The 24,380-nt window shown below is 41.1% G+C and overlaps 1 protein-coding gene across 39 annotated transcripts in view; it reads right to left on the bottom strand.

Annotated features, from left to right (window-relative positions):
• GTDC1 (glycosyltransferase like domain containing 1) overlaps positions 1-24,380 on the bottom strand; it is a 290,802-nt gene that overhangs the window by 217,710 nt on the left and 48,712 nt on the right. For 29 of the 39 annotated variants that reach the window (XR_014586037.1, XR_014586038.1, XR_014586039.1 and 26 more), the window contains one exon: positions 14,513-14,723. Coding sequence is in view for 36 of the 39 variants with exons in the window: in XM_083841816.1 (XP_083697942.1) it covers positions 14,513-14,723 (211 nt within the window). In the remaining 3 variants the exon portion in view is untranslated. Of the gene's footprint in view, positions 1-14,512; positions 14,724-15,573; positions 15,732-17,855; positions 17,989-24,380 lie in introns of all 39 variants that reach the window. The other 10 variants (XM_083841792.1, XM_083841795.1, XM_083841799.1 and 7 more) reach the window with 2 other exon arrangements.

The following is a 24,380-nucleotide window of genomic DNA, read 5'->3' as shown; positions in this document are numbered from 1 at the left end:
CAGAGCAGGCTCTTTGCACCACAAGCACGTCCAACAATATGCCTTCCTCATTTACTGCCCCCCTCCGATCCGCTTTCTCTATATTACCCAATGAAACAAGACATGGTGCAGGGGAAAAAGAAGCAATCTTGTGGCTCTTAACAGCAAAAATACGTACGCGTACAGTTATATGGAGGACCAGAATGCCTCCAATCACTGAAGGCTAAAGGAGTCATCCACTTCAGAGGAATGGCCAGTAAATAAACAAGAATCTGCAAAGCTATTAACTGCAAGTAGCAATTTCAACATATGACATGAAGGGAGAGAAGCATCCTATGTACTAAAACCACCGATACATCATAGAGCAGAGTCACATGCAAAATAACCTCTCACCTAAAGAAACTATTTTGCTTAAGAAGCCAAACAAAAACCATCTAAAATATTTATTGCCATTAATTTCATCCTTGTTCCATAAACTGCTTAAGAGACATGACATCATGCTAACTACCTAGACCTGTCTGGCTGATAATAGACCAGATTTTATGCTGAAGACTAAACTGCAGAAACATGAAAGGGTGCAAATCCGCAGGTCATCAGAGATGCTGAACACAAATCTGACTTGCCAAAGCCAGAGCTGACAGTCCTGCAAATACAGAAGGTCTGGTGGTGGCAGAGGCTGACAGCGGAGAAACAAGTCTTGCAAGCCTTTTGCAAGGTTACTGCCCACAGCTCCTGGCTACGAGGCTTCTCCACAAGCCAAGGCATTTCACAAAACACAGCCTGACAAGTTTGAAAAAATGCTAATACTAATTCAAGTTCAGAGCACAGTGTAGCTGGGAAAACGTTCAAAAGTAGCCATCACAGAGCAATCCATCTCCAATACAGATAAGTGCATCTCGAGTCAGACCTTCTCCCCCCAGTCACAAACATCCCCTGCCTTCCACGTGGCACCTCGCAAACGAAGCGAATGCCTCAGCACCAGTCATCTGCACCCAAACGCACCCGCTGCCAGGAATTCAGACGCAGACCTTGAAAAGTCAACCAACGCCTAGCGTCTTGCTTCCAGGTCACACCACAACCGAGGACGGGCTGATTTTCAGGTTCCATTTTGTACACGATGAAAGTCCAAAACAGCACTGCTAGGGCACTCGCAAGTTGGTTCAGTTCGGTTTTAAACATGATAAACTTCCCAAGACTCAAAGAAAGAGCAGCTAATGAAATTTAGCGTGAAGGAGACAAAGAATCGTTGCTGAATGTGTGTTCCACCTAAGCCTAATTTTACTGCAGCCACAAACTATAGTGTTTCTCCCTATGAACTTGTTTCAGCTCCTCTTTGGGGCAGTTAGAAACTTTCAATCCACCAAGAGAAAGGTAATAGACAAAATAGTTTTGATTGCTACAGTTCTGGAATGAATTAATGATTTCATCAATTTTACAGCATATATTCATCAAAAGCTTATTTAATAAATTAAAAAACGAGAAAGTTGCTGCTTTCTTACTCTGAGTAATCTCTTCAAGAAGACTATTTCCAAACGTTTAAAAGAAAAGTGTATTTTACAATAGGAAAAATAAATATACCACATTTCAAATCCATTAAAATATAAAGTTCTGGTTACAGGCGCAACAATCTGCCTAATTAGTTTTTCCTAATTAGCAGGATGCTCTAACCTCTTTAATAAGACTTCTGTGGACAGAATGTTCCATATTGGTTATCCATCTGAGGGAAAACTAAACAAATACTTCTGGAGTACAGCTAATAGACCGAGCGTGGTCAGGCTTTGTGGTCAGAAGGCTGCTTGTATGGTCTGGCACTTAATACTGGCAATCTGCAGAGAGACGAAATACTCCACCTACAATGCACCACAGCTCGCATTACAACCCCCTTGTAACGCTGGCATTTTAGAGACGACATCCAAGATACTACAAGCAAGAGTTAATAAAGTTACGGTTTTAAATTCCACAGCACGTGCTGGGATGGAAATCAAAAGGAATGCACACACGTATAGTCTAAAATGTACTCCGCAAAGGTGAGTTAAAGAGATAAGGGGAAGACAAATACCAAAGTGATAACGTAACAACCCCGAGCATGTAACACAGTCAGGTTTTTTACCTTCCTCTTCATGATTCACTCATAGTCAAGCAATTAATAGGCAACAATATTATCTTTGACTACTATCTCATCCAATAAAAAAAACATTCCTGTTATTACTATATCTCGACCACGTAATGCAAAGACTACTGGCTAAGAGAAATGCAGAGCCCCAGCAACATCTGGGGTCAGCGGCAGATGTCTGAGATAAGAAAATTCAGGCCCCTGTTTTGTTAGGCGTTTGCAGAACAGCTGAAATATCCTTCACACAGCCTAAAAATGCAGGAAGCAAGCAAGCTTCTCAAATGCTCCTCCACCCGAGCTCTGAACATGTTGGTCTTGCACCCACCAAGGGATCTCTTGAAGGCAGAGAAAAGCTATTAGATCCTTCAGTATCTAAGAAAACTGAGCCATGTGCATAAGAAATATAATTGAGGAACAGTCCCTTGGAAGATGCCTGCCAGAGACACCATAAATCTTGTCTTCTAATACGACTGAACCCCAGAGACCCCATGCAATTCACAATGTCTATGACCTTCCATACATCTGTTAATGCTGGTAAACAGTGTTTTAGAAGTGTCCTGTTTCGAAACTCCTCTCTATGACATCTTCCTAGAGATCTTCAGTCTTGGGTAAGACCTGAGATCTGCGTTTAAAGCACTTAAGACCTGAACACCTCAAGAGCCACAGAAACTACTCAAGTTTGACTCAAAAGTAGCTTGGGGCCACAAGGTCCTCATGAGATTTCACGCAGGCCTTGCAGAGAGTAAGCACTATTGTAAACCAGATTCAACCCATATAAACTCGAGCAGACATTAACGTTAAGTCTAGAGCAGACAGCTCTGTAACTTAAGTCCCCTTTCTTACAGGGCCTCTTGACTAGTATCTTGAAGGCATCATCAAAAGTGACCTTGTAAAGACAAAGGCTCGTTCTAGAGGATCCTAGTCAAATGAACTTCTCTCCCAGTCAGGATACTGATGCTCTGTGAAAGTAACAGAGAGAAAAAGGGGAAAACAGCAGGGTCATTCAGCATGCCCTGCATGATACCAGGGCAGGCACGGAGCTGCTAATTGCTCCTAGGATAACCACGGGTCATACTAAGAGGTGCATCATGCCTGATGGCGAGCTCAAGTTCCTCTCAAAGCATCTACTGATTTTCAGGGAGCTGATCAAAAAAAAAAAAAAACTCATTTAGAGGCTGTTGTTTCATCCTAAAGTCAAAAAAAGAACAAACAAGAAAAAGGCTAGTCTAGTACCAAAGACAAAAATAATTTTACCAAATGGGGCAAAATAGTGAGGCTGGTTGTAGAGAACCCCTGCGCTCACTGCCCATCACCACTCTACCCATTAACTGCATCAGCCTCTGCCAGTGTCAGGATGAACTGGACATCCTTGAAGGAAAACAGGGCTAAAGCACACATTCCTTTTTTTGTCAATGGCTACAAGGCAGACAGAAGTTATGTCTGGCAGTGTAAACAGTATGATGTAGCATAGCTCCTTCAGAAATAACATCTAATTTTGGCTCATCTACAATTTATTACAGGACAGCTATAACAAGAGAAATTCGCCTCCTAAAGTTAATTTAGGAATCATTTCCCTCCAAAACAAAATAAATAAAATAAAAGACAACTTTTTCATTACAGTTTCTCCAGAAATTCGTCTTCTTGCATAATTTTAGTATCTTTAGCACTATTTCTCCGAATACATTTGGCATATAAAATTTTTTAGCTGCTGCTACGTTTCTAATAAAATTGATTACCAGGAAGTTTCTGCATATGCACAGTTTAAAATAATTCTGTTCCTCGGGGTTTAAACATAGAGATGTCGCTATGTATGATAACTGTTTCATGTTTAGTGAGTTACAACTATTCTGTCACAAGTATGAAATGCATTTTGCTCACAAAAGCCAAAGGCACTGTCAAACCTGCAGCACTCTGCGGAAGAGTAGGAAAAAATGCCTGCAAACTAACTGCTACTAGATAATGGTCCCATTTATCATTCTTAAATTCCATCTTTAATTAAAAATGGGATATTCTTTTACATAAATAAAAATTGCAGATATTCTCGAATTACTCCTCTCCTTTTTTTTTAATTCACCCATATGTAATATACATAGCATTATATGCATTCAAAAATGTCTTCATATAATAATACTCCACAGAAAAGATCTTTTCACATTCCAAATAGACACACGTCTTCATTATATGCAAAATACATTACGTTTAAAAAAAATTACTCAAAGAAAATACACGTTAACAAGACTCATAGCAGGAATACTGCTTAGCTATAACAACAAAAAAACAGTTGAAATAATTTTTCTACCACTTTTTTTTTTAGAATAATTTACATTTTGGGTTTTTTTTTAAAAAAAACATTTTATAAATCATTAAACATTTTAAGTAGTTACATCAGGTGAAATTGGTGTGAGAAATGTTAGGCTAGATATATCTTTCTATATATATCAGTCTAGATATATCTTTCTTCCTAGTAATTACTAGAAACAGTATAGATAACAGGTATAAATTCTTCCAGTAAGCCATCTGAACAAAAAAAATAAAAATCACATATCTACTTCTCATGTTCTGTCTTGTGTTGTTTCCTTCATTCTTTCTTAAAGTTGCTATTATACAGAAACATAAGGTCCAGTGCGCAACAAGTAAAATTAAGAGAGCTAAACCAAAAAATGATGAACAATTCGGCAAGGTTATAAACATAAACAATAAAAAAATTAGTGCTCTGAAATGGAAAGCATTCTTTAAAATGACTGTGTCCACTGGACCGTCAGAGTATATGTGCAGGAGGGAGGGAGGAAAAGACAGGGACAAAGGACAGAGGCAAGAAAGGGAAAACACTGTCCAAGGAAATACGGAGATTGCAAAAAATCTTCATTATAAAATAAGGAGAAAAGCCTTTTGGTTGCTATTTGTCAAAGATATTCAAATGAATAGACAGAATTTACTTTTTTTTTTTTTTTTCCAAGGGAAGGTAAATTAATCATCATAATAAATCAAAGCATACCGATAGCAGGTATCATTCCCAAGACACTTGGGCTTACTAGCGTACGAGGGAGGAGGAGGAGGCAACAAATTGATCAAACTACAGTTTGGAGGAGTCAGAAGTCCGTATTAAATTTAATGCAGTCCAACGCACCGTCATTTGGCATATAATCAAACTACAGGCTAGGTATATGCTGCATATTTATTAACAGCATCACAAATCACCAAGTCAAGTATTTTATGGGTCGGTTTAGATCAGCATTTCAGTTTGATTCAGAAGAGTGTTTATGGAGCGACTCTAACCACCACCCTCACTCACTGCGCCTCAGCTCTCACCAGAGTGGTCTCCAATGCCATGAACTGTTTTTTTTTTTTTTTTAGACAAAACTAAACCAGGAGGAGATGCTTCTGGAGAGTATTTAATGCACTCAGGCCACCTCTTACGGACATTCAGCGCACAAGAAGCAGGGGACAACGAATAAGGCGCCGCGTGATATTGGCCCAGGAGCATTGCTTTGCCCTGCAGCTTCCCCGCAGCACTACCAAGCCGCAGCACTTGTTAACAGCCATCACCTGCCTACATAGCCACACGCAGGTTACAATCCTGTAAACGGCTGTAATCACAGAGGAACCGAGGAGATAAACCCAGAAAACACCCTTCACCACATTCCCTGGAGTGACCTACCTAGCCTTTCCGTATCCCAAGGGCTGGCTCGGCGCATTCAAAACGCAGGCTGCAACTCTGGGGCACCCCAGCAGATGCTAACAAACACCCCAGAGCTGCATGACCGAGCTGTAGGAGTACTGGTTGTCCTCCCAGCCTGTAACACCCACGTTGGTGCCCACGGCAGTGGGATTCCCTGTAGAAAAGGTGAGTGGCTGCTGGTGCAACATGGGCTGCCCTGATGGCGGCCCTGGGCTGGCGGTGAGGCCTGCCCACGGTCTGAACTGGCTGACACAAAAGAGAAAGAAATAGGGTAGCACTCAGGGCTGAGCAACACCGGTTGTTAAATACATGAAGAATGCAACTGCTCAGAAAGCCCGTTTTGAAGGCTTTTCTTTCCCTACACCACTTAAGTAGCCAGTACAATCTGCTGCCAGAAAAACATCCTGTGACAAACTGTGAGATGAGAGAAGTGACCATACGAAGAAATATTTTAAATCGTCTCATCTGCATTCCATTTAGGAACCCCCAGCTTCTGAAAGGTTTAACGTTGCCATGACGAGTCCAGGATACCTCCTGTGGTACAACTGGACGTCGCGTCCAGCGGCCCTCCAGATGCTCCGCTGCCTCGCGCCTCTGCTCCGCACGGCAGCAGCCACCCTGCGGCGGATCCGACCACAACGCGCCTCCCGCCAGCAGCCCTCGTGTCTACAGCTCCTCCTCACGTTGGCTCCACGCTAACCTTCCTAACTAAATTCTCGAATTCTTGGGCTGCTGTAGACTGGCAGCTGAAACGGCCCCGGCAACCTGAGGCGCGGCGCTCTGAGTTTCACAGAAAGGCGACCTTCGGTGCACGGGGGCCAGGATAACGCTCGCAAAAAGAAAAAAAAACATCGGTGTTAACGGAGATCTTCTCCCAAACTGTTTTGCTACAAACAGTTTGCATTACATAAAATCTCTTTTTTTATTATAAATAATTCACAAAATTCAGCCAAGCTGTAAGTACCCGTTAAGAAAGCTAGTTATTTATGACACCGGAATATAAAGCGATAAATCCAAATCACGTGCAAACCAAGTACCCGACAACATTTGTATCACTTGTTTTATAGGTACAAAAAAAAAGATTAGGAAAAAAGCAGCATAGAACAACAAAAAAAAAATCAGGATTTTTTTCTTTATTAGATATAAACCAAAAGCTGTTTCTTTCCTCTTGGAAGATCAAATTAGTGTTACGGACGAAAATGACAATGAATTCTAGAAAGTATCATATTCTTTATAATATAGTACTGTATATATTTGTTATCTGAAAATAGAAATGTAATCTATAAGTAATCTAGAAATAAAATATATGCACAGCAACCATTTAAAAGGACAGATAAAATACTCATTAAAATCCTAAGTGCAGAAATACCGAATCATAATGCACAATTTCATTACATTTTACTGCTAGCAATGTAAATATCAATTCTCCAGGTGATTCATAAAATTCATTTTAGAAAGAAAAATACGGATTTCCCCAGGCACTCAAGAACATAAAGGAAAAACACATGCTACAGTTTGAAAAAACAGACTGTTCTTTCATTGTCTCATCAGAATATTTTTCTGGAATTTCAGCAAATCTTTTACACATCAAACGGACAACTGCCATTTCGCATTAGCACTGTCTATAGATCATGCACCAATCGCAACTAGCTTACTTCCCACTCCCGCACCTCTCGTTGCATTGTGTTAATCATTCTCATCTTATTTGTGCCGAAGTTGAGATCATATATACTTCCACTGACTTCAAAGGAGGGAGCCTTGATTTAAATTCATCTAAAACCCCTTTTAACTATCCAAATTGTGAAACTGCTTAATAACGGGAGTGTAGTTAAGAAAAACGCACGTCGGGCAAATGATACTACTAAACTTTTTTTGGAGACAAGTGTGCATGTGGGGGGGGGGGGTTACACACCAAAAAAAATGTAAAGAAAACCTGTCACTTTTAAAATGAATAGCTACCATCTGCCAGGATTTTATCTGAGGCAAAGTTGATTAATGCAAAGTGAATGTTTAAGATCATATTGCTGCCTGCCTGAATAAATTTCAGGTAGTTTACTTACAAAATTATTTGTCCCGTTTCTCAAAAGATTTTTTGCTGTCGTGTGTCCTCCCCCCCTCACAGTTTTTCACAGCCAGACCTAAGAATAAAAACATTCACTCTCAAAACGTCGCAGTGCACAAGGGCTTCAAGCAGCAGAACTTTGCTTCTGGCTGCTCTGCGCCGCGGCAGCAAGGTAATTAATCTGCCCAACAAAGGAGAGCCCACCTCCTTCGCCGACTTAGGAAAACTTTGCAGTATCCCGGAGAGGCTGCCTGAAAGTAAAATTTTAGCAGTCCAATCCTGAGCAGAGACAGAAGACAGCAGTGGTATTATTCAACGTATGAAATGACTTTGTCCTGAGACTTGACTTAAGCCTTTTACTGGAGCAGTAACCTTAATTTACACTGTCCACCCATGAAAAAAATAATACTAGAATAGATTTTTTCTTTTGTCAGCCTTAACAAAGCATGGATTTATATTAGCGTTCTGATAAAAATAGTTCTCAAACACATTAGATTTTACACTCTTCTGAAGAAGTTTACTTAAGCGGTAACATTTTCCAAAGTTTTCGGAACAGATTTGGGGCGGTATTAAGCTAACAACACCGAGCCCCGTTCTGCACGTACGTCCCCACGTGACGCGCGCTCAGCATCAGATGGCCTCCGAGCTCCCCGCAGCAGAAAGGAATTCACACCCCTTATTCAGGCTGGGACAACCTCCATTATCCGGGGCCATAAAGTGGAGGGTATCATCTGCGACACGCTGCGGAGCTTCGTGCGCTTCCATATGGACGTGTGCGCCCTTCGCATACACTCTAAGCTGGCTGGACAGGAGCCAGCTCTGGTCAGAAGTCACCAAGTTGTTTCAGCTCGGTACACGGTGCCTGTGCCTTGGATCTCGGTAGGGCTTATTAGTTGAGGCTCAACACGGCGCCGGTAGGGCCATATGGCCTTCTGGTGCGCCGCTAGCTCACAACCAGCTAGTTCAAAGCGTGGGCAGAAGGAATGTCTATGTGTTTGCACAAGCCCATGTTAACTAACCTTGGTGAACTCAACGGATTATTTTTTTTTTTCTAAAAAAAATAGAAAAGGAAGAAACGAAATCAAGTTTAGTGCTAATGAAATGAAAGAAGTAATGACCCTTTATGCAGCTAGGGAGTGTGAATGAGGAACTCGGGATGAAGCACCCTCTCCTACAGCTGTCTGTCAGCGAACTTTGCCCCTTAAATGAAGGGGATCTGTGATTCCTGGTACATCCCCACAGCAAGGTAAGCACACTGTGATTTGTACCCACCAGCGAGGCTATAGAAATGAGGAAGTTACACCCACATTATTTTTAATCAGAGATAAGACCCAAGCCCTGTCTTCAGGGGGTACCAGCTATTTCATTTAGTCCCCTTATTTCTCTGCCCCTTTGGGTCACCCGATCAAAGTACGAAAGATGGTTCACCAACCTATTCTCTAGGACTATGTTCCAAGTCAATCTGGCATGAATACACCATTCACACACACTTTTTAAGCTCACAATGAGAAGGGAAAAAAAAAAAGGATACCAAAATAAGGGTCAACTTTTATTCACCTACATACTAAAGCAAACACACCATCAAATATGCAAAAATAAGGATCGAGTATAAACTTTTCTAGGTATGTGGTTATATTTCATTTAACATACTACTACACGCGCTATTTATTACCTGACCCCTACTAGGGCCAAAAGCTGGGAAGACCGCTAACCTGGGGAACATGATTCCTCTTCCCACACAGAAGATGCCCGTATTTGACATGCAGACATACAGAAGACAGAAGTGTTCCAGCACAAATGGGCATCTGTGTATTCATCTTTAAAAGAAATGCCTGAAATTTGACTGCCTTACTTCAATTCCAATCTTCAACTTCTTCCCCAGGACTTACTACTTACAGGTTGTTTTTATAAAAAAGAATGCATTTAGAAGGTACCAAGTACTCGAATTTACTAATGCTCACCCATGCAAGTTGTGTTATGTTTTCGTGGGATTGCTCGTACACTGAATTACTCACTGGAATACAAGATTACAGGATCACGATCAGAAAATGTTCAACATTCAACACCACCAGTTCGTCACTTAGCAAAGAATTCACTCTATAACAATGCATGCCTGTTTTTTTTTCCTTATAGAACAGAATGAAAGCATCAGATCTGAAACAATCTTTAATCTGGTAATCTTAAAATATTATTTAAAAAGCAAAACAAAGCAACACACACACATCACCGTTATATACTCTTGGAATGTGATATACACTGCTCACCACCACACCCCTCAAATTTTTTCAGAGCTCTATTAATTGAAACAATGATTTTTCTTCTCTTTCGTAAAATGTAAAAAGCATAGAGTTTGTCTTTAAAATATAGTTGTCAAGTATCAGGGGGTATATATATACTAACATTTACCCTAGAGGTATTTCAGGGCACGAGTTTGTTACAAATAAAATCTTTATTCATATGAACAGCTACCTGGGGGGCAGTACTGACTGTAACACATAATATTTATATTTATATATATATTTTTTTGAAAATAATTTAGCAGTACTATTAAAACAAACTGGAAGCTACAATGCACTTTATGTTTTCAAATCAAAATCTTGCACTCTTTTTTGTATTTGGATCACATTTTCTACAGAGAATAGCCTCTATTAAAACAAAAATGTGTTCTTCTTGTGTGTCATGTTGATTGTTTTATTATTTTAAATTTGTAAGTTATTTCATGGTAATAAAGATTAAAATTACAGGAAAAAGAAAAGCAACTAATATTTACCTTTTCATGAAATGTTTTAATAATTTCTCAAATTTGAGAACTTCCCTTAACTAAGGAAAAAAATATCTAAAAAAATCTTTTTTGTTAAAGGCTTCTTCGAACCAGTGAAAAGTCATTATGTGCTATGGAAAACAATTTTCAACAAGATCACACATCTACATTTATCAGAGAACTTAAGCTGTCTGAAGCAAGCTGGGAGACAAAGCAGACAACACATCGGCTCCGCAGCCTGACGGAGGAGGTCACGACTCTGTGCCGGACCTCCCTAATTTATGGAATAAAGATGCTAATATTCCTTCAGCCGATAACAAAATTCTGGGGTTGCTGCAAAAAGTTTTCTACAAAAAGCAGGCAGTAACACTGCCCTTTTTCAGCCTGTTTAAAACGCTGCAATTTGGAAATTGCCACCTAGGAAAGGCTGCATTGCTGTGACTCCTGGGGTGAAGGAGCGTAACGCACAGGACTGCATCACAACTCCCAGAGAAAAATCTCACTATTTCTCAGCAGCCAAAAATTTGGAGAAGAGACAAAACCATCTTGCTCCTACTACTCAGAGAGAGACAGCAGGGAAGTGGTAGAAAGGAGAGATGAGTTGCAGAAGTCCTTGTCTCCTCCCTTTCCGACAGGAGGAGGCTCTGGAAAGCTGCAGTTGGACCAAGCGCATCAAACTCCTCGTCCTAACGTAGCCCCCGCACAGACACCTCCTTTCCAATCAGGGCAGTAAGGAAAAATCACGTGAGTCTCTGCAGGGCAACTCAAGAAAGCTCTGAGAAATGCTCTGTGGCCCTAACACATCCCTCTCTATATCTGAGCACATTAGGTTTACCAGCTACGTATGCCACCTAGAAAAAGCTGCTTACAGGCTGCTGAATTTAGGGCACGCATCGCGTGGTTGATCTTCCATACTCATCAGGGCATCCGTCCTCCTTTAAGGAGATGAATGAAGATGGGAGGTGGTTTAACAACACACAAAGAAGACATGAAAATAGACAGGAACATTTTCTGGAGAAACACAGCACTGCCTTTACATCACATCAGGGAAGCAATATAAATCTGTGCAGTGCTGCAGATGAAATCCTAAGTCTGTGATGCCTTCCAAAATATGCGTGTTCCCCTTGAAGGGCGAGGATATAACTCCCTGCAACAGTCTGGGTAGATCTCCTCGCTCTTCAGGGGAACATCACTCACGGCGCACCGAGACATCGGCTGCTCCGCTCGCAGCAGGAACTTGGCCACCCTGGGTCTCGCTCAAGGGAGTACACGTCTGTTCTCTGATAAATAACTATTTGCAAGTTCATCGCAAACTCACTGGTCACTGCAGAGTACCTCATTTTAACATCTATCATTGTTCAGCTCATGGTCTGCTTCAAAAGCACTTTTTAAGGCTGTTACTCAATGCACCGAACCTCACTTGGAAAGTAACAAGGCTGCCTTCTTCCCATAGCTAGCTCATATGAACAGAAGTATCTGTCTTTTAAAAGGTATACATACAGCCGTATGCTGTATACATAGAGCAAAATTATCAGGAGAGTTTGCATCAGTATTATTTCAAGCTGCTAGTTTGTGGGAGAAATAAAGTACAGCTGGAAAAGCAAAATTCAGTTAGGCGGCACAGTCACCAGGAGGGTTTGCACTTGAAATATTTGTGACCTTTCTGTATCATGAAATGCACAAACAGAAACAAGATATTTATGAAATGTCGTATTTAAAAAACATCACTTGGAAAAGAAATTTTTTGTTCTACAAATAACGTCAATGCTGTAAATAATGTAGATCTGCTATTTCCCACTACCTCACAAGAAGGTTTAAATATTTAAATGTGTAATTCAAAACACACACTCCTGCCAGTTTGATAATTTCATCTTCACAAGCAAACTACTGCCTGGGAAGCAGATCTTAAATGGTTACTAGCAAGCCAGAAATAAAAGAATCAATGTTAATTTTAATCAATGATTTTTCTAGTAGGAGAGAGTAGTCAGCCTCATTAGGTTGTAGTCTGATGCATTTATGCTTTCAATTTAATAAAATACTTGAAACATTCAATTACAAAACAAACATTAAAAATACGGAAAGTAGAAGGTACCTCTAATCAGTTTTCCTCTCACCAGTCCTATCAGCCCTTGTTCCTAAAATTTTATCCCGCAGCTGAGGATAAGGTACATATCCTTTTTTAGACACTGCATCTTTGTGAACTTTGACTATTTGATTCTGTCTAATCAAACCCTAACAGCATCAGCAAAGAAAAAAAGCTTTCTTCTCTTTAAGATGCACTATTGGTTTGATCAGATTTATTTGTTGTCAGTAAAGGTTATATTTGCACATAAGTCTATGACAGATTGCAAGTTTATTAACTTCAAGTGAGTTTTCAAGCTGCTGCGTTGTTTTTTTTCCTTTCTTTTTTTTTTTTTTAAAGTCATCGTCATTCCCCCCCTTTCCCAAGATGTGGGTTACTTGACAAATTGGAGTTAAGTTATCTTGGGTCAATGTAACTGTAAGTTAAACTAATGAAGTGTATGTCTATGAGTGATGTCTGATTAGTTTAATACAGTTAGTGCTGGACAGCTTGGGCTGCTGACCTTGAAGGAACACAGATAACATTGCGATGCGTTGGAGGATGTGGTTGTGATACAAGACAAATTTACATAACAGTTTGTCATATATACTCCTCCAAAACAAAATTGTTGCAAAAGGAAAGCAAGATGAAACCAACGATAAATGCCTTGCGCGAGACAAACGGGAAGAATAATTATAATGCTTGGCTTGGAACAGCAGCTTATTTGAAACGCACGCCAGAAGCAGGAAGAGAAAAGGTGAACATGTGTACAGTGTGCATTCAAAAACAGACTGAACACTGGGTTGGGGAACCCTGTTCAAATGCAGCCTTCTACATCACAAGATCTACTCTTGAAAATATTACATTCCTTCCCTGCTCTATTATACCTACTTGCTCCTTTCTGGAGTAACAAACACCAGACCCAGCTCCAAAGCCTAACTAGCTCGCTCAGGTGTACCTGCAGCCCTGCTGAAGTTAACTTTGTGGCTGAAAAGCAGGTGATTGTGCTGAAACGTCCCAGAGCACCAACAGTGCCTCTCCACGCAGGTGCAAAGTCAGCCAGGTGCTGATTTACAGCCGAGGCCGTGGTGCTGTGCTGTGCACCCCGGTGGTGCATGCACTGCACCGTGCACGGCGGCGCTGCCTCGCAATCATCTCACCACATCTCAACCGATCAGGTAGGGCAAGCAAAATTACTGGTTTTAAAGGCAGCTTGGTTCTGGAGTGACTGCTTCTCGCTCTGTGATAGCTATCTGTTGACCTAAATAGTCTGCTTTTATCAGCCCAGGTTCTAGCTGATAGAAATTTGCCACTTAAACACATAATTGACATCTACAGGTGCCGGCACGTTACAGAACCGGGCAATCATTAAGATAAAATGACTCCCTTAATCCTCTAGGTCAGCCAGAGTAGTACACCCTGATAAATCAGACTTGCTAATAGATAAACTGGGAGGGCAAGCAAGGAAACTTGCAGGGTTCACATCTGTGCCATCGTTCAACCAAATCAGTGAAAAACTGTTTAAACCCTTCCTTATTTCTGAAATCACTTGATAATTTTAACATAAGATGTACATATACGTAAATAGATATCCATACGCGTGCACTCTTGGAGACTTTAAAGGACTAGGAATGCAAGCCAAAGTATTTTAAGAAACTCTAAAGCACTGTGGTAGTTTCCCATATTTATACCCAAAGAAATCAGAGCAAGAAGACCAACTTGTTACTGTCCACTGCAAGTCTCCATCTGCCTGTGCACATGCACTTGCACGCACAGAACTGAAGATTCAGCTCAAGAGACCTCGTTAAAGGCCTCCCTGTAATTTGAGCTTTGAGGTTATTCAGCTCCTGTGTTACCTGTAATTTGGATTTGTTGGCACTGTCTGCATGAAATAAAGGGCAGCAGTCCGTGCTTTCCAGTGCCACTTCTTGGCAGGGAGCGTACAGAGCACGCATTCTTCTTTCAGCTCTTCCTGAAGAATATCCATCAGCTGTTTGTGGGAGCCCCCATAAAAAGCTTCAATGAGAAGAACGGTCATCTTCCTAGTGCTTCGCTTCTGCCTGGACTCTGAAAATGACAACAGAGAAATACTTTACTGTAGAAATACCCAGGTTTTTGTTTTGTTTGCTTGCTTTTTGTTTTTAAGTAAAGGATATTGGAAAAAGCAGAAACATATTGTGAGGCCTTACAGTGCCTTCGTTTTTCCTCTTCACGTTAGGTTCAAGGTTTACTTCAAAAAATGGTACTTAATTATAATGACAACATTATTACCCCTACTAGTTTCAACCATTACAAAGTGCCATTTGAAATTTTAAAGGAACCAGAACGTGCAGGACTTAAAAATATGGTATTTGTTTTGTTTTCAATCAAATATTTAAAAGTAGCTTTACTTTACACACTCATAAATACATCATTCTTCAACAGGCTAGAGGACATGTCCATAAAATGCTTTCTATTCACTTTTACACGGGTTTAACCCTTTTATTAGAAGTAGAAAAAGCTAAAGAACAATCCAAACCCATTTCAGGCAAAGCAGACCGGGGCCAGGGCTCAAAGGAGCCTGCCTGGGACCGGCAGTCCGAGAACCTGCCTGCATCCCCTGCTGCTGGAAGCCCCCTGGAGCAACGCACTCGGACCCCAGAGGAGATGCAAACCACGTTATTTCTCAGTGCTCCAAAATGGCTGGAAGAGAACAACAGTGCCAGCTTAAGGAAGCTCTCACACACTCAGCCACGGGGCTGCTGACAAACAGGAAGCAAAACGTGTTGCCCAAAGTGAAGGGAAAGACGAAAACCCCGTGACTATTGCTCATGTTTCATGAGTCACGCACTTGGGGTACTGAAAAGCTGCTGCTCAGATGCTCTGACCAACGCCATCAAATAAAAACGCCGAAAACAAAACCCTGAAAAGTATTTACCATCCGTGACTGCCCCTCTGATGATTCCCTTCTCAAAATACCCTGACCAGGGAGGATTCTCCGCCAACTTATTTGCTTGGGCTTCTTGTTTGATGCTGCATGTTGTGACCTGTCATTTCGAGTGGTTTCAGACTGTAATTCTTATCTTCTCAAAGGCTCTGATGACAAAAAGTGAGAATTCGGTAAAGAACTATGTACTCCCCACAAATTCTCAGTCAATCTCAAATCTCAACCTTGAAATTTAGTTAAAATCAAGTTCAGTTTTATATATATACAGATAAACGATATTTTTGTCTGTGATCAGATTTTAGAAAAATTGAAAACTACAAGTGACTTGCAGCAATCAAAAGATCAGCTAGCCAGCAACAAAAATCCAAATACTGCAGAAATTTAATTAGAAGACAAAATATAAGAGACCTCCAGGTAAATTTGAGCCGCTGGCTCATCAGTGTGCAAGATAAAACAGTGACATCGAACTTGTGGGTCATTACAGATCAATGAGCAAGAAGAAAAGTATCCCATGTTCATTCCTATCATAACACAGCCTGGATTCGGGTTCTAATTTGGTCTATTACTCACTCCCCCACGCTGTTTCAGGTACATTATTTTTTTTGACAAATATGTTCCTTTCAAAAGGAAAATAAGCATCTTCTGGAAGCACAGACTTCTCTTCAGTTTGGAGTTTGCATCTTCGCAGGTAGCAAGGCAGATTCTGATCTCTTTTCCACTGACCTAATTTCAGAATCACACTTTTGAAATCACTGGCGTTTTCTGAATTCACAATGATGCAACTGAAATCCTAATCCCTACTCCAGAGCCCTTCTGGAACAAGCAGGGTAATAACTGCGATACAAACACAAGCTGTGTTCAGAATATGCACTATTCACCTACAGAACAATTTGCAATTAATTATGCCACGCTCGTCATCAAACGTCGCTGAAAATGTAACTCAAAGGAACAGAGGGAAGCGTTTTGCAAATTCAGCCCCCCTAAAAAAGGGGGTGCAGGAAAGGCTGTAAATGTCACTGAGTCAGTCACTCAGTGGGAATGAGTTACCGTGAATTTACCAATCATTAGTGGTATCAGTAATAAAGGAATGTGTTCATAAACTATCTGATCAAATTACTCTTCATCAGACTAGTTCTGAAACTGTTTTTTATCACCAGCCTTTAGCTGAATCGACAATGTGCTCTCTGATTTTCTTCGGCAGCACTTCTCGCTGGCTTCTTTGGCTCTCAGGTTTCCTTCTTACAGATCCTGGCACTTCTTCGGTCACTCTGCACTTACCTTCCTTCCTTTACATCTATTCCTTAAAGCATTTTGCAAGTATTACACAAACGTGGCCATACAACAACCTCCTTTTGGCTATTTACACCGAGAACCCTTTTTCCCAACAGGATGCCCTTGGGGTACATGTTAGGTAGCTCTTGCAGGATCCTAGTGTCATGCAACCTACGTGCAAAATAGGCTGTAATAATTTCCATCTTGTTTGATTTAGTAAAAACGTAACATAAAGAGCAGTATATGGTGGTGTTTTGTTTTTTGTTTTTAAGATGCTACTTAAATATGAAACTACTAAACAATGGTGGCAGCACAATACACGTCGTGGTTACTTCAGGGGTTGACTAATCTGGAACAACAAAAAAGCCAGCCACTGAACTGCGTGTTTTAAAAACATACGTTGATAATGCAAAGGAAATTGCATTATACATAACTAATAATTCCTTGTATTTAAAAAGTCACGGAGGAGGCAGGACAGAGTCATTTACCTCGTATTTCATCCACATGGCTTCCAGTTTTGTTCACACACAAAAATAACATCTATTATTTTTGCTTTATTTCCCTTGCCCTAGCCAAGTTAAGGTAAATATGTACTATATGCTCCGTGGAGGTCTCAAAAAGACACAGATGATAAATGGCCTGAGAACATTCACCGTATCTGATGGAATGTGATCCTCAATTAAATATAAATCACTCCAGGTATTCTTTTACCCATTTCAAAGAAAACAACAAACGTTAGAAAAACAGAACTGCTTCCCCTTTCCCATTACAGGGCTTCCTCTCCGCGGAGCCAGCAGCTCAGCCCCAGCCTCGGGAGCACAGCACCACGGCGCCGGCAAAATGCCTTGCGCCGCATGTACCCCATCCGCGTGCTGCAGCACCTTCCTCAGGACAGGCGTTAACAAAAACCAGCTGGGATAAGAAAAAGGCTTCTAAGCAGTAACGGTGTTAGCTACGTGACTATTACAGAGGTATGGTAAGGTGCTGATAAATTCAGGTACCTGGTGAGACTTCTCGTAAGTCAGTCAGCACCTCTCAGTGATGCTCGTCCAGGACTTTGTCACTCTGCCACGAGGTGAGCTGCTGCAGCAAAACAGCAAGTGTTGGACTCGCTGCAAGTCCCTAAACGGGCCCCTGTTTGTAAAAATAAATAAATAAATTTCTATTCTATACAGAGCAGTAATTATTTATTTTAAAGGCACGGAAGAATTAACTGTTCGACTAGCCACAGAAACCATCACTTCATTTCAAACTCTAGGTAAACACCAACTGAAGATTTTTTTGTTAACCAGCCTAGGTAGAGAAAACTCGTCATTTTCCATGATTTATTAAGGAACATACATTCGCTCTTAGACACAGAAGTGTGGTTTCACAAGCATCAGCACCGCTCGCATCAGGAAGCCATAATTAGCTCTGTTCGTTGACGTACTCAGACAACATAAATTACAGATCGTGTGCAAATAGCTGTCCAACCAAATAGTTGAGCAACAATCCAAAACCAAGGGAATAACTGTTAATATATTCCATAGGTAGAGAGCTGCTATTAGTTACAGGAAATAAGGTATACGGTTTCAGTAATGATTGTTTCAACGGTCACAGTCCCACACACATGAGAAATTTATTCCACCGCCGTATCCAGAGCACACTCAGCTGGCTACAAAAGCCAGCAGGTATGCGTTGTGTACGTAAACAAACCTGCAGCCTTTGATGATTTCGGATAAATACATCGCAACGCCTATTACGGGTAAAAACCTTTCAGTGCTCCACGTCCTGGCGAGGTGGGATTTCCCAAAGGGCCACCGCCGCCGTGCCCCCTGCCCCGCCTGGCTCCCGGCCCCGCACCGTGCACACACGCAGGGTGTAAGGCTCGAGGCAGCGCGCACACGCAGTAACCTACATTGAAAGCGGCCGCGGTGCCCTCCTACTCACGGCAATGACTCACAGAAACCCCGGAGCTGTACCTTTAGCACAACTGCATCTTGAATGTTTGACCAAAATTTAACTTGTATTTACATCACCCAAAAGTACCGGGGGTAAGTCATTACTGAACTGTACAGCTGCACCAAGTGAGAACGCCACTTGATTTATCTTTTATATAAATCACCTGGAAAAAGTAAGAAATAGCTACTTCTTTTGAGAAAGTGGTAAACCAGAACTGTTCACCTTTACTTGGACATCTGCAGCAGCAGCAGCATTAATCTGCTGGTGACACGCAGAAACCACGCTTTGCCCCATCCACCACCTAAGAGCTGCACGCACCTACACGACTGCTACCCTGAAGGCAGGCTGCACTGCACCGCCTGCTTTTATTTCACCAAATACTCAAACACTGAATTTTTTGTCACTTTGCTTACGATCTACGTGTACGCTCGTTGAGACTGCGTTCGTTACGCTGACAGTCAGCTCCCAGCCAAAAACCCAAGCAGAGTGACAAGGAGAAAATGGCACAGGCCCAGCGGTCCCAGCCAGGTAAGTATTCCCAGCTGTGAACTCTGCCTCGAAATCCCTTTCAGGATCAAGCTTATTCACCGCCCTTATTTGAAGTAGTTGCTTAAAGGACTGCTAACTCATTCTTCCAAGGGCTATTTTAAGACGTGCTGTAAAATCAGCTGCTCGTAATATGCTTTAAAACATGCAGTTAATTATTAATTTTTAAACTCGCTTTCAAAGTAAGAGCTTTGCGGGTCCCACTCTCGTGCTTGACAAGTCGTGCTCTCACACGTGTGAGTCACTTTCATTTTGATGCAAAACCCACATGGATGGCTACTGGCAGACCACTCATAGCGCACTCACAGGCTCTACCACCAGTCCCAATGACAAACTCTTAAGTCAACTTTTTAAGTTAAATATATTTTAAAAAGATTTTCTACGTTTCAAGCTTTTCTGCAGTATTGCCTTCCCTCTGACAGCAGGCAAAGAGGTGACGTACATACAACTCACGTGGCTGGTTCAGGGCCCAGCAGACTCCTCCATCTCACAGCCTGTAGGGTTCTTATTTAAAACCTGCTTTTCGCTATTGGAGTGACTGCGAGCAATACAGATGCAGAAATATCCCACCCCAGAACAACAAGTGTGGATAATTTGTGTTCAGTACCAGAGGCTACCTTGACAGCAGAGGTGATGGGATGAGCAACCCTTATGAGTGTGACTCCTCCCCAGCTTCCTCACCCCAAAATTTGAGACCAGCCGCTAGCAGTCAGAAGCTTGCCTCTGTCACAGGCTGCAGCCCCACCAGAGAAGAACCATGCACTAAGATTCATAAACTTTAAGACTAAATTCCTCTCAAATCCAAAGCATGACTTCAACTTCTCCAGCTTCTAAGCTGCATCCCCCATAGGAGCACCTTGAGGGCCACTTGTTTGACACCCAAATCCCTGCTCACCTACTGACAAGGAGCAGCAATCCCCGGCTTCCTAAAGGAAACGCATTTGCTCTTGCAACCTTTATTCTTGCTAGATTTCAGCAAGATATTGCAAACAGTAGAATTTTAAAAGAATTGTGACCTTAACCAAAAAGCACACTGCGAGGATTGCAGGGTTCGGTTTGTACATCTGTGCTTTCAGCCCTGAAATACAACAGCAGGACTCAGAAGTTACGGTTTAGAGATGTCCCACGGCTATTAATCTAGAGACACCCTGACACAAGGGACTGTCACGGCTCCTTTTGGGGGATACATATTTAAAAAGTAGCATGCCGTAAAATCTGTATGTTATCCTGTGCATGCTAAGTAAACAATGCTGCTATAAATCCTTAGGAAAAAGCTGTTAATGCACATGCAAAGTATGCGTTTTAAAACTCAGTATTTCCATTTCCATCGCTTTATTATTTTATCTATATAAAAGCACTAGTGGCCTTCATCATTTCATGCTATTTTTTTCTTTCAGATATGAGAAAGCAAAGAAGTTTAATCATCGACATTTTCTTTTCACCTTCTTTCTTGACATAGTTTAAGATTGCCATGAGTACTTTCCATCTATACTTCTAGCCACCCTCAATCAAAATCTTTGAAGATCTTAATCTATATCACAAAGTAAATTATTGCTTTTTTTTTTTTTTTTTCCCAGTTGAGAAAAACATCTGTGCATCACATTTATGGTTAACTCCAAACCACACACAGCCCCACTGCCTCGGCGGGGAAGTACACGTCTCCCTTTGGAGCACAGCACTCACAGGAAACAGTTGCAGGAAAATTTCACTGACCAATCTCCTGATTCGCATTACATTGTGAACAGCAATTACAATACACAGCTTGGTTTGCGTGTCTCTAACTGACCTCCTAAGCAGTGTACGTGAAACTAAGTACTATTCAGGGTATGGCACGAGGGTAACTAAATACCGCCTGCAAACTATTTTCGCATATGCAGACTGAAAAAGATAAATCAAATATTTTTGATATTTAATTAGCAGAAAGCTTTCTTGATTTCTAAGCCAAAAGAGAATGGGCAAAGTCAAAGAAGAGGTGTGATGGAGAAACAGGGCCCAGGCTCTGCTGGGGAAATGACCATAGCCATGAGGACCCATTGCCAGCACACAGGATTACTCTTCCACTGAGTCTGTTCCTCTTCCTCCTTTTAATGGTCCCAATATATTTACAGAAGTATACGTGAGTTCACTGCACAGCACTAGGTATTGAACAATCAGTCATCTTCACAAAATGTTCTGATTTTTGGGTAGCTCATCATCCAGTAACGGGCTTTTCAAAAGCAAAAATAATAGATCTAATAAGAGAATATAACCAGCAAATGCATGGTTATCAATTGTAATTGGTAGAAAATTAGTTACTCTGATTTAACAGTTAATTATAAGCTCCCATTTGCCACGTAACTCAAAAGCCTGGAATAGCGATAACTCAGTTTAACAGAGACTGCTAATGTTGGTTTACGGCACATTGGTTTTACCCAACTTTTTTGGACTGTGTTTACGACTCCTGAAGGCTCAAGACAGTTTTCAAGACTCATCTTTTTTCAGTAGTGTACTTATTGCTATAAATTTGATAACATCTGTGATCCTAAGTCTTCCATTAGGTTTAAATAGATGAAAGAAACTTGATTTAGAATTTCTCTGAGCGGATAGGGAACTAATAGGTGTGGTAATGGGAGACGTAGCGCTATTTTTAAACTTGACAGGAGACATATTAGTTGCTAGTTCCCTATTACAGAAAAAGCACCAGGCTGGTTAATAATAGGCTGGCATGTTGAAATTCCTCCAATTTATTAGGAATATGATGAGAAATGGGCTCCGCACGCTCTGGGCTTCAGACCAGTTTTTGTACAGAAAGGTACTCATTACAACCTGCATTTGTATCCAGTTTAAGCACATAGATACTTTTAAAAAACTACATGGGAACATTTTAACTAATTATATTTGAAAAGTTTTGTCTGTAGTTCATATTAGCTAATTAACTGAAAGACCAACCGCTTGTTAGAAGCCACCATTAACTGCTCTGCATGCTAATAAAAGCATCCTACATCAGAAAGTTTGTTTTCTACAGTAAATTGGAAGTGGTAAAACCTTAAACAATAAATACTGAATTGTTTCTCTATCACAGCAGTTTGGGATTTATTTAGCCCTTTAAAACACCCTTCTTGTACAAAAGCTGGGACTCCAAGAGTTAATTTAAACATTAGGCTTGGTAGCCTGAGATGTTTGGCAGCAACTTTTGAGTGGGCACAAGCCAGATTTATTTTACAGTCAGGAACTATCCATTTGAATATGTGATGAAAGGATCTGCATCTTCAGTCACACCTTGAGTCAATAAAAAGGATGGGATGAGTTCTACTGTCAGCTCTAGTTCTGCTGTGAAATCTGGGAGGAGTCCCCCACAGAGAAGTATTGCTAAGGGACAAACGTGTCACTTCACAACACACTCCAGTAAGGTTACTTCAAAATAAGATTCAACTGTGGAATTTTATTCTGGACCTTAACGGGCGTGCCAAATATATCTGCCATTTTATTCATGTAAAAACCTGCAACACGAACAATTTCGTGTGATAATCATGCAGATTTGGCCAACCTACAAAATGCTTACTTAAGAGACGAGAATAACTCATCAGATTTTCATTTGTTTTTAAGAAGCAACATTAAAGTATTAGATCTTCGCAATAGTCTGGATGCGATGTTCTTCCAATTCATAAAGTAACATTAAGGCAAAAAAAAGTTAACTATTAAGTACGATATGAATTCAGAGGAAACAATTTTTGATCTTCCATTTGTAAAACTCTCGCCTTTTCAAGAGAGCACTGAAGCAACGCTTCGTACTACGACCCTACGAACACAGGAATACATCTCATTAACTCCTGTCCAGGCAGGATCGTGTTTTTCCTTTCAGAAACCACTTGAAAACTCTCAGATTCAATAGTAAATGTCACGCGACATCAAAGGGGGACTTCATACAGCCCTAAACATGTTTTTCCATTTTAAGAATATTTTTTCCTATTTCCAGCTTCACATACAGAAAGATATGTTACCCGCATCGATTTATAAATCTAGTGCAATTAGAGTTGCCAACTTTATTTAGTGGCGCAGCATTATGTTTCCTGTAAATAATTGCACTATAAAGTCTAGGCTAAGCCCTCTGAAGGGGCTGAGGCAGTATCAAAGGCTTCGGAGCACGTCCAAAGCACGTTCCGACAGTGCACTGCAAGCGTCTACCGACACCGCCGCTGACACCAGGACAGCCAACTTAATGACTTCAGTCGGTTGTTTTCGTTCACTTGTCCACGGAGCCTTCGGAGTCTGTGAAAGGCTTCCAAGGATTTGCTTAAAGCAATGAAGAAAAGCAGATTCCTGCATTTTATTTTGCAGTGAAAGTAGGAGAAATGCGAGGGGTCTGCCTCCTCCGCTGGGAGGTACCTACGGATATACGTATCGCAGGAAGCTGGAAAACACTGCCACAAATTAAATAAGGCTGTCTGCGATCATCTGTCAATTGAGATGGTGAACATTTCAGGAAACCCTTCTTTTCATGAATCAAAGCGACACGCAAGCATCTCAAAACAGTCTGTTTGGGAAGTTTACTATGTAAACAAGCTTAGGTTCTACATGATCTTTAAATACAGAACCTGAAAAAGGAATAAATAGTCGTGTCTGGGGGAAGCCCTAGCAGACATGAAGCGTGAGTGGCTGCTTGTAGTGCCGCTGCAGGTAACAGCAAGGCAAGGACATGCACAGAGGATGAAGAAGCCTGGCCATCGAGACATAAGATTTTTCCTTGAAGGTTATCAGATGGCTGGAATTAGAAAAGCACCATTAAAAACATTACTATCTGAAAGACCTTACCTTAAAAACTTCAGCTTTGTTGCACAGGACAAAAACTGGCTATAGCGTATGAACTGCATTGCAGTCTTCAATGAAAAAGCTAAAACCAGTTTTATTTGGATTTTCCTTCATTATAAATAATGAACCCATTAGTAAAATTCACGTAAGATTTTAGCTTTAGTGTCACTTGAGAAGCACTTTTCTACATGTCTGAAGGAGTCTGAAAAGCATTTACCCTGCCTCTGAGTCAACTGGCCGTGCTCCAAACA

The sequence above is a fragment of the Anser anser genome, assembly GCF_964211835.1.
Source record: "Anser anser genome assembly, chromosome: 6".
NCBI lineage: Eukaryota > Metazoa > Chordata > Aves > Anseriformes > Anatidae > Anser > Anser anser.
Note: the sequence above shows the minus strand (reverse complement) of the source record. Positions and strands in the feature narration are given on the sequence as shown.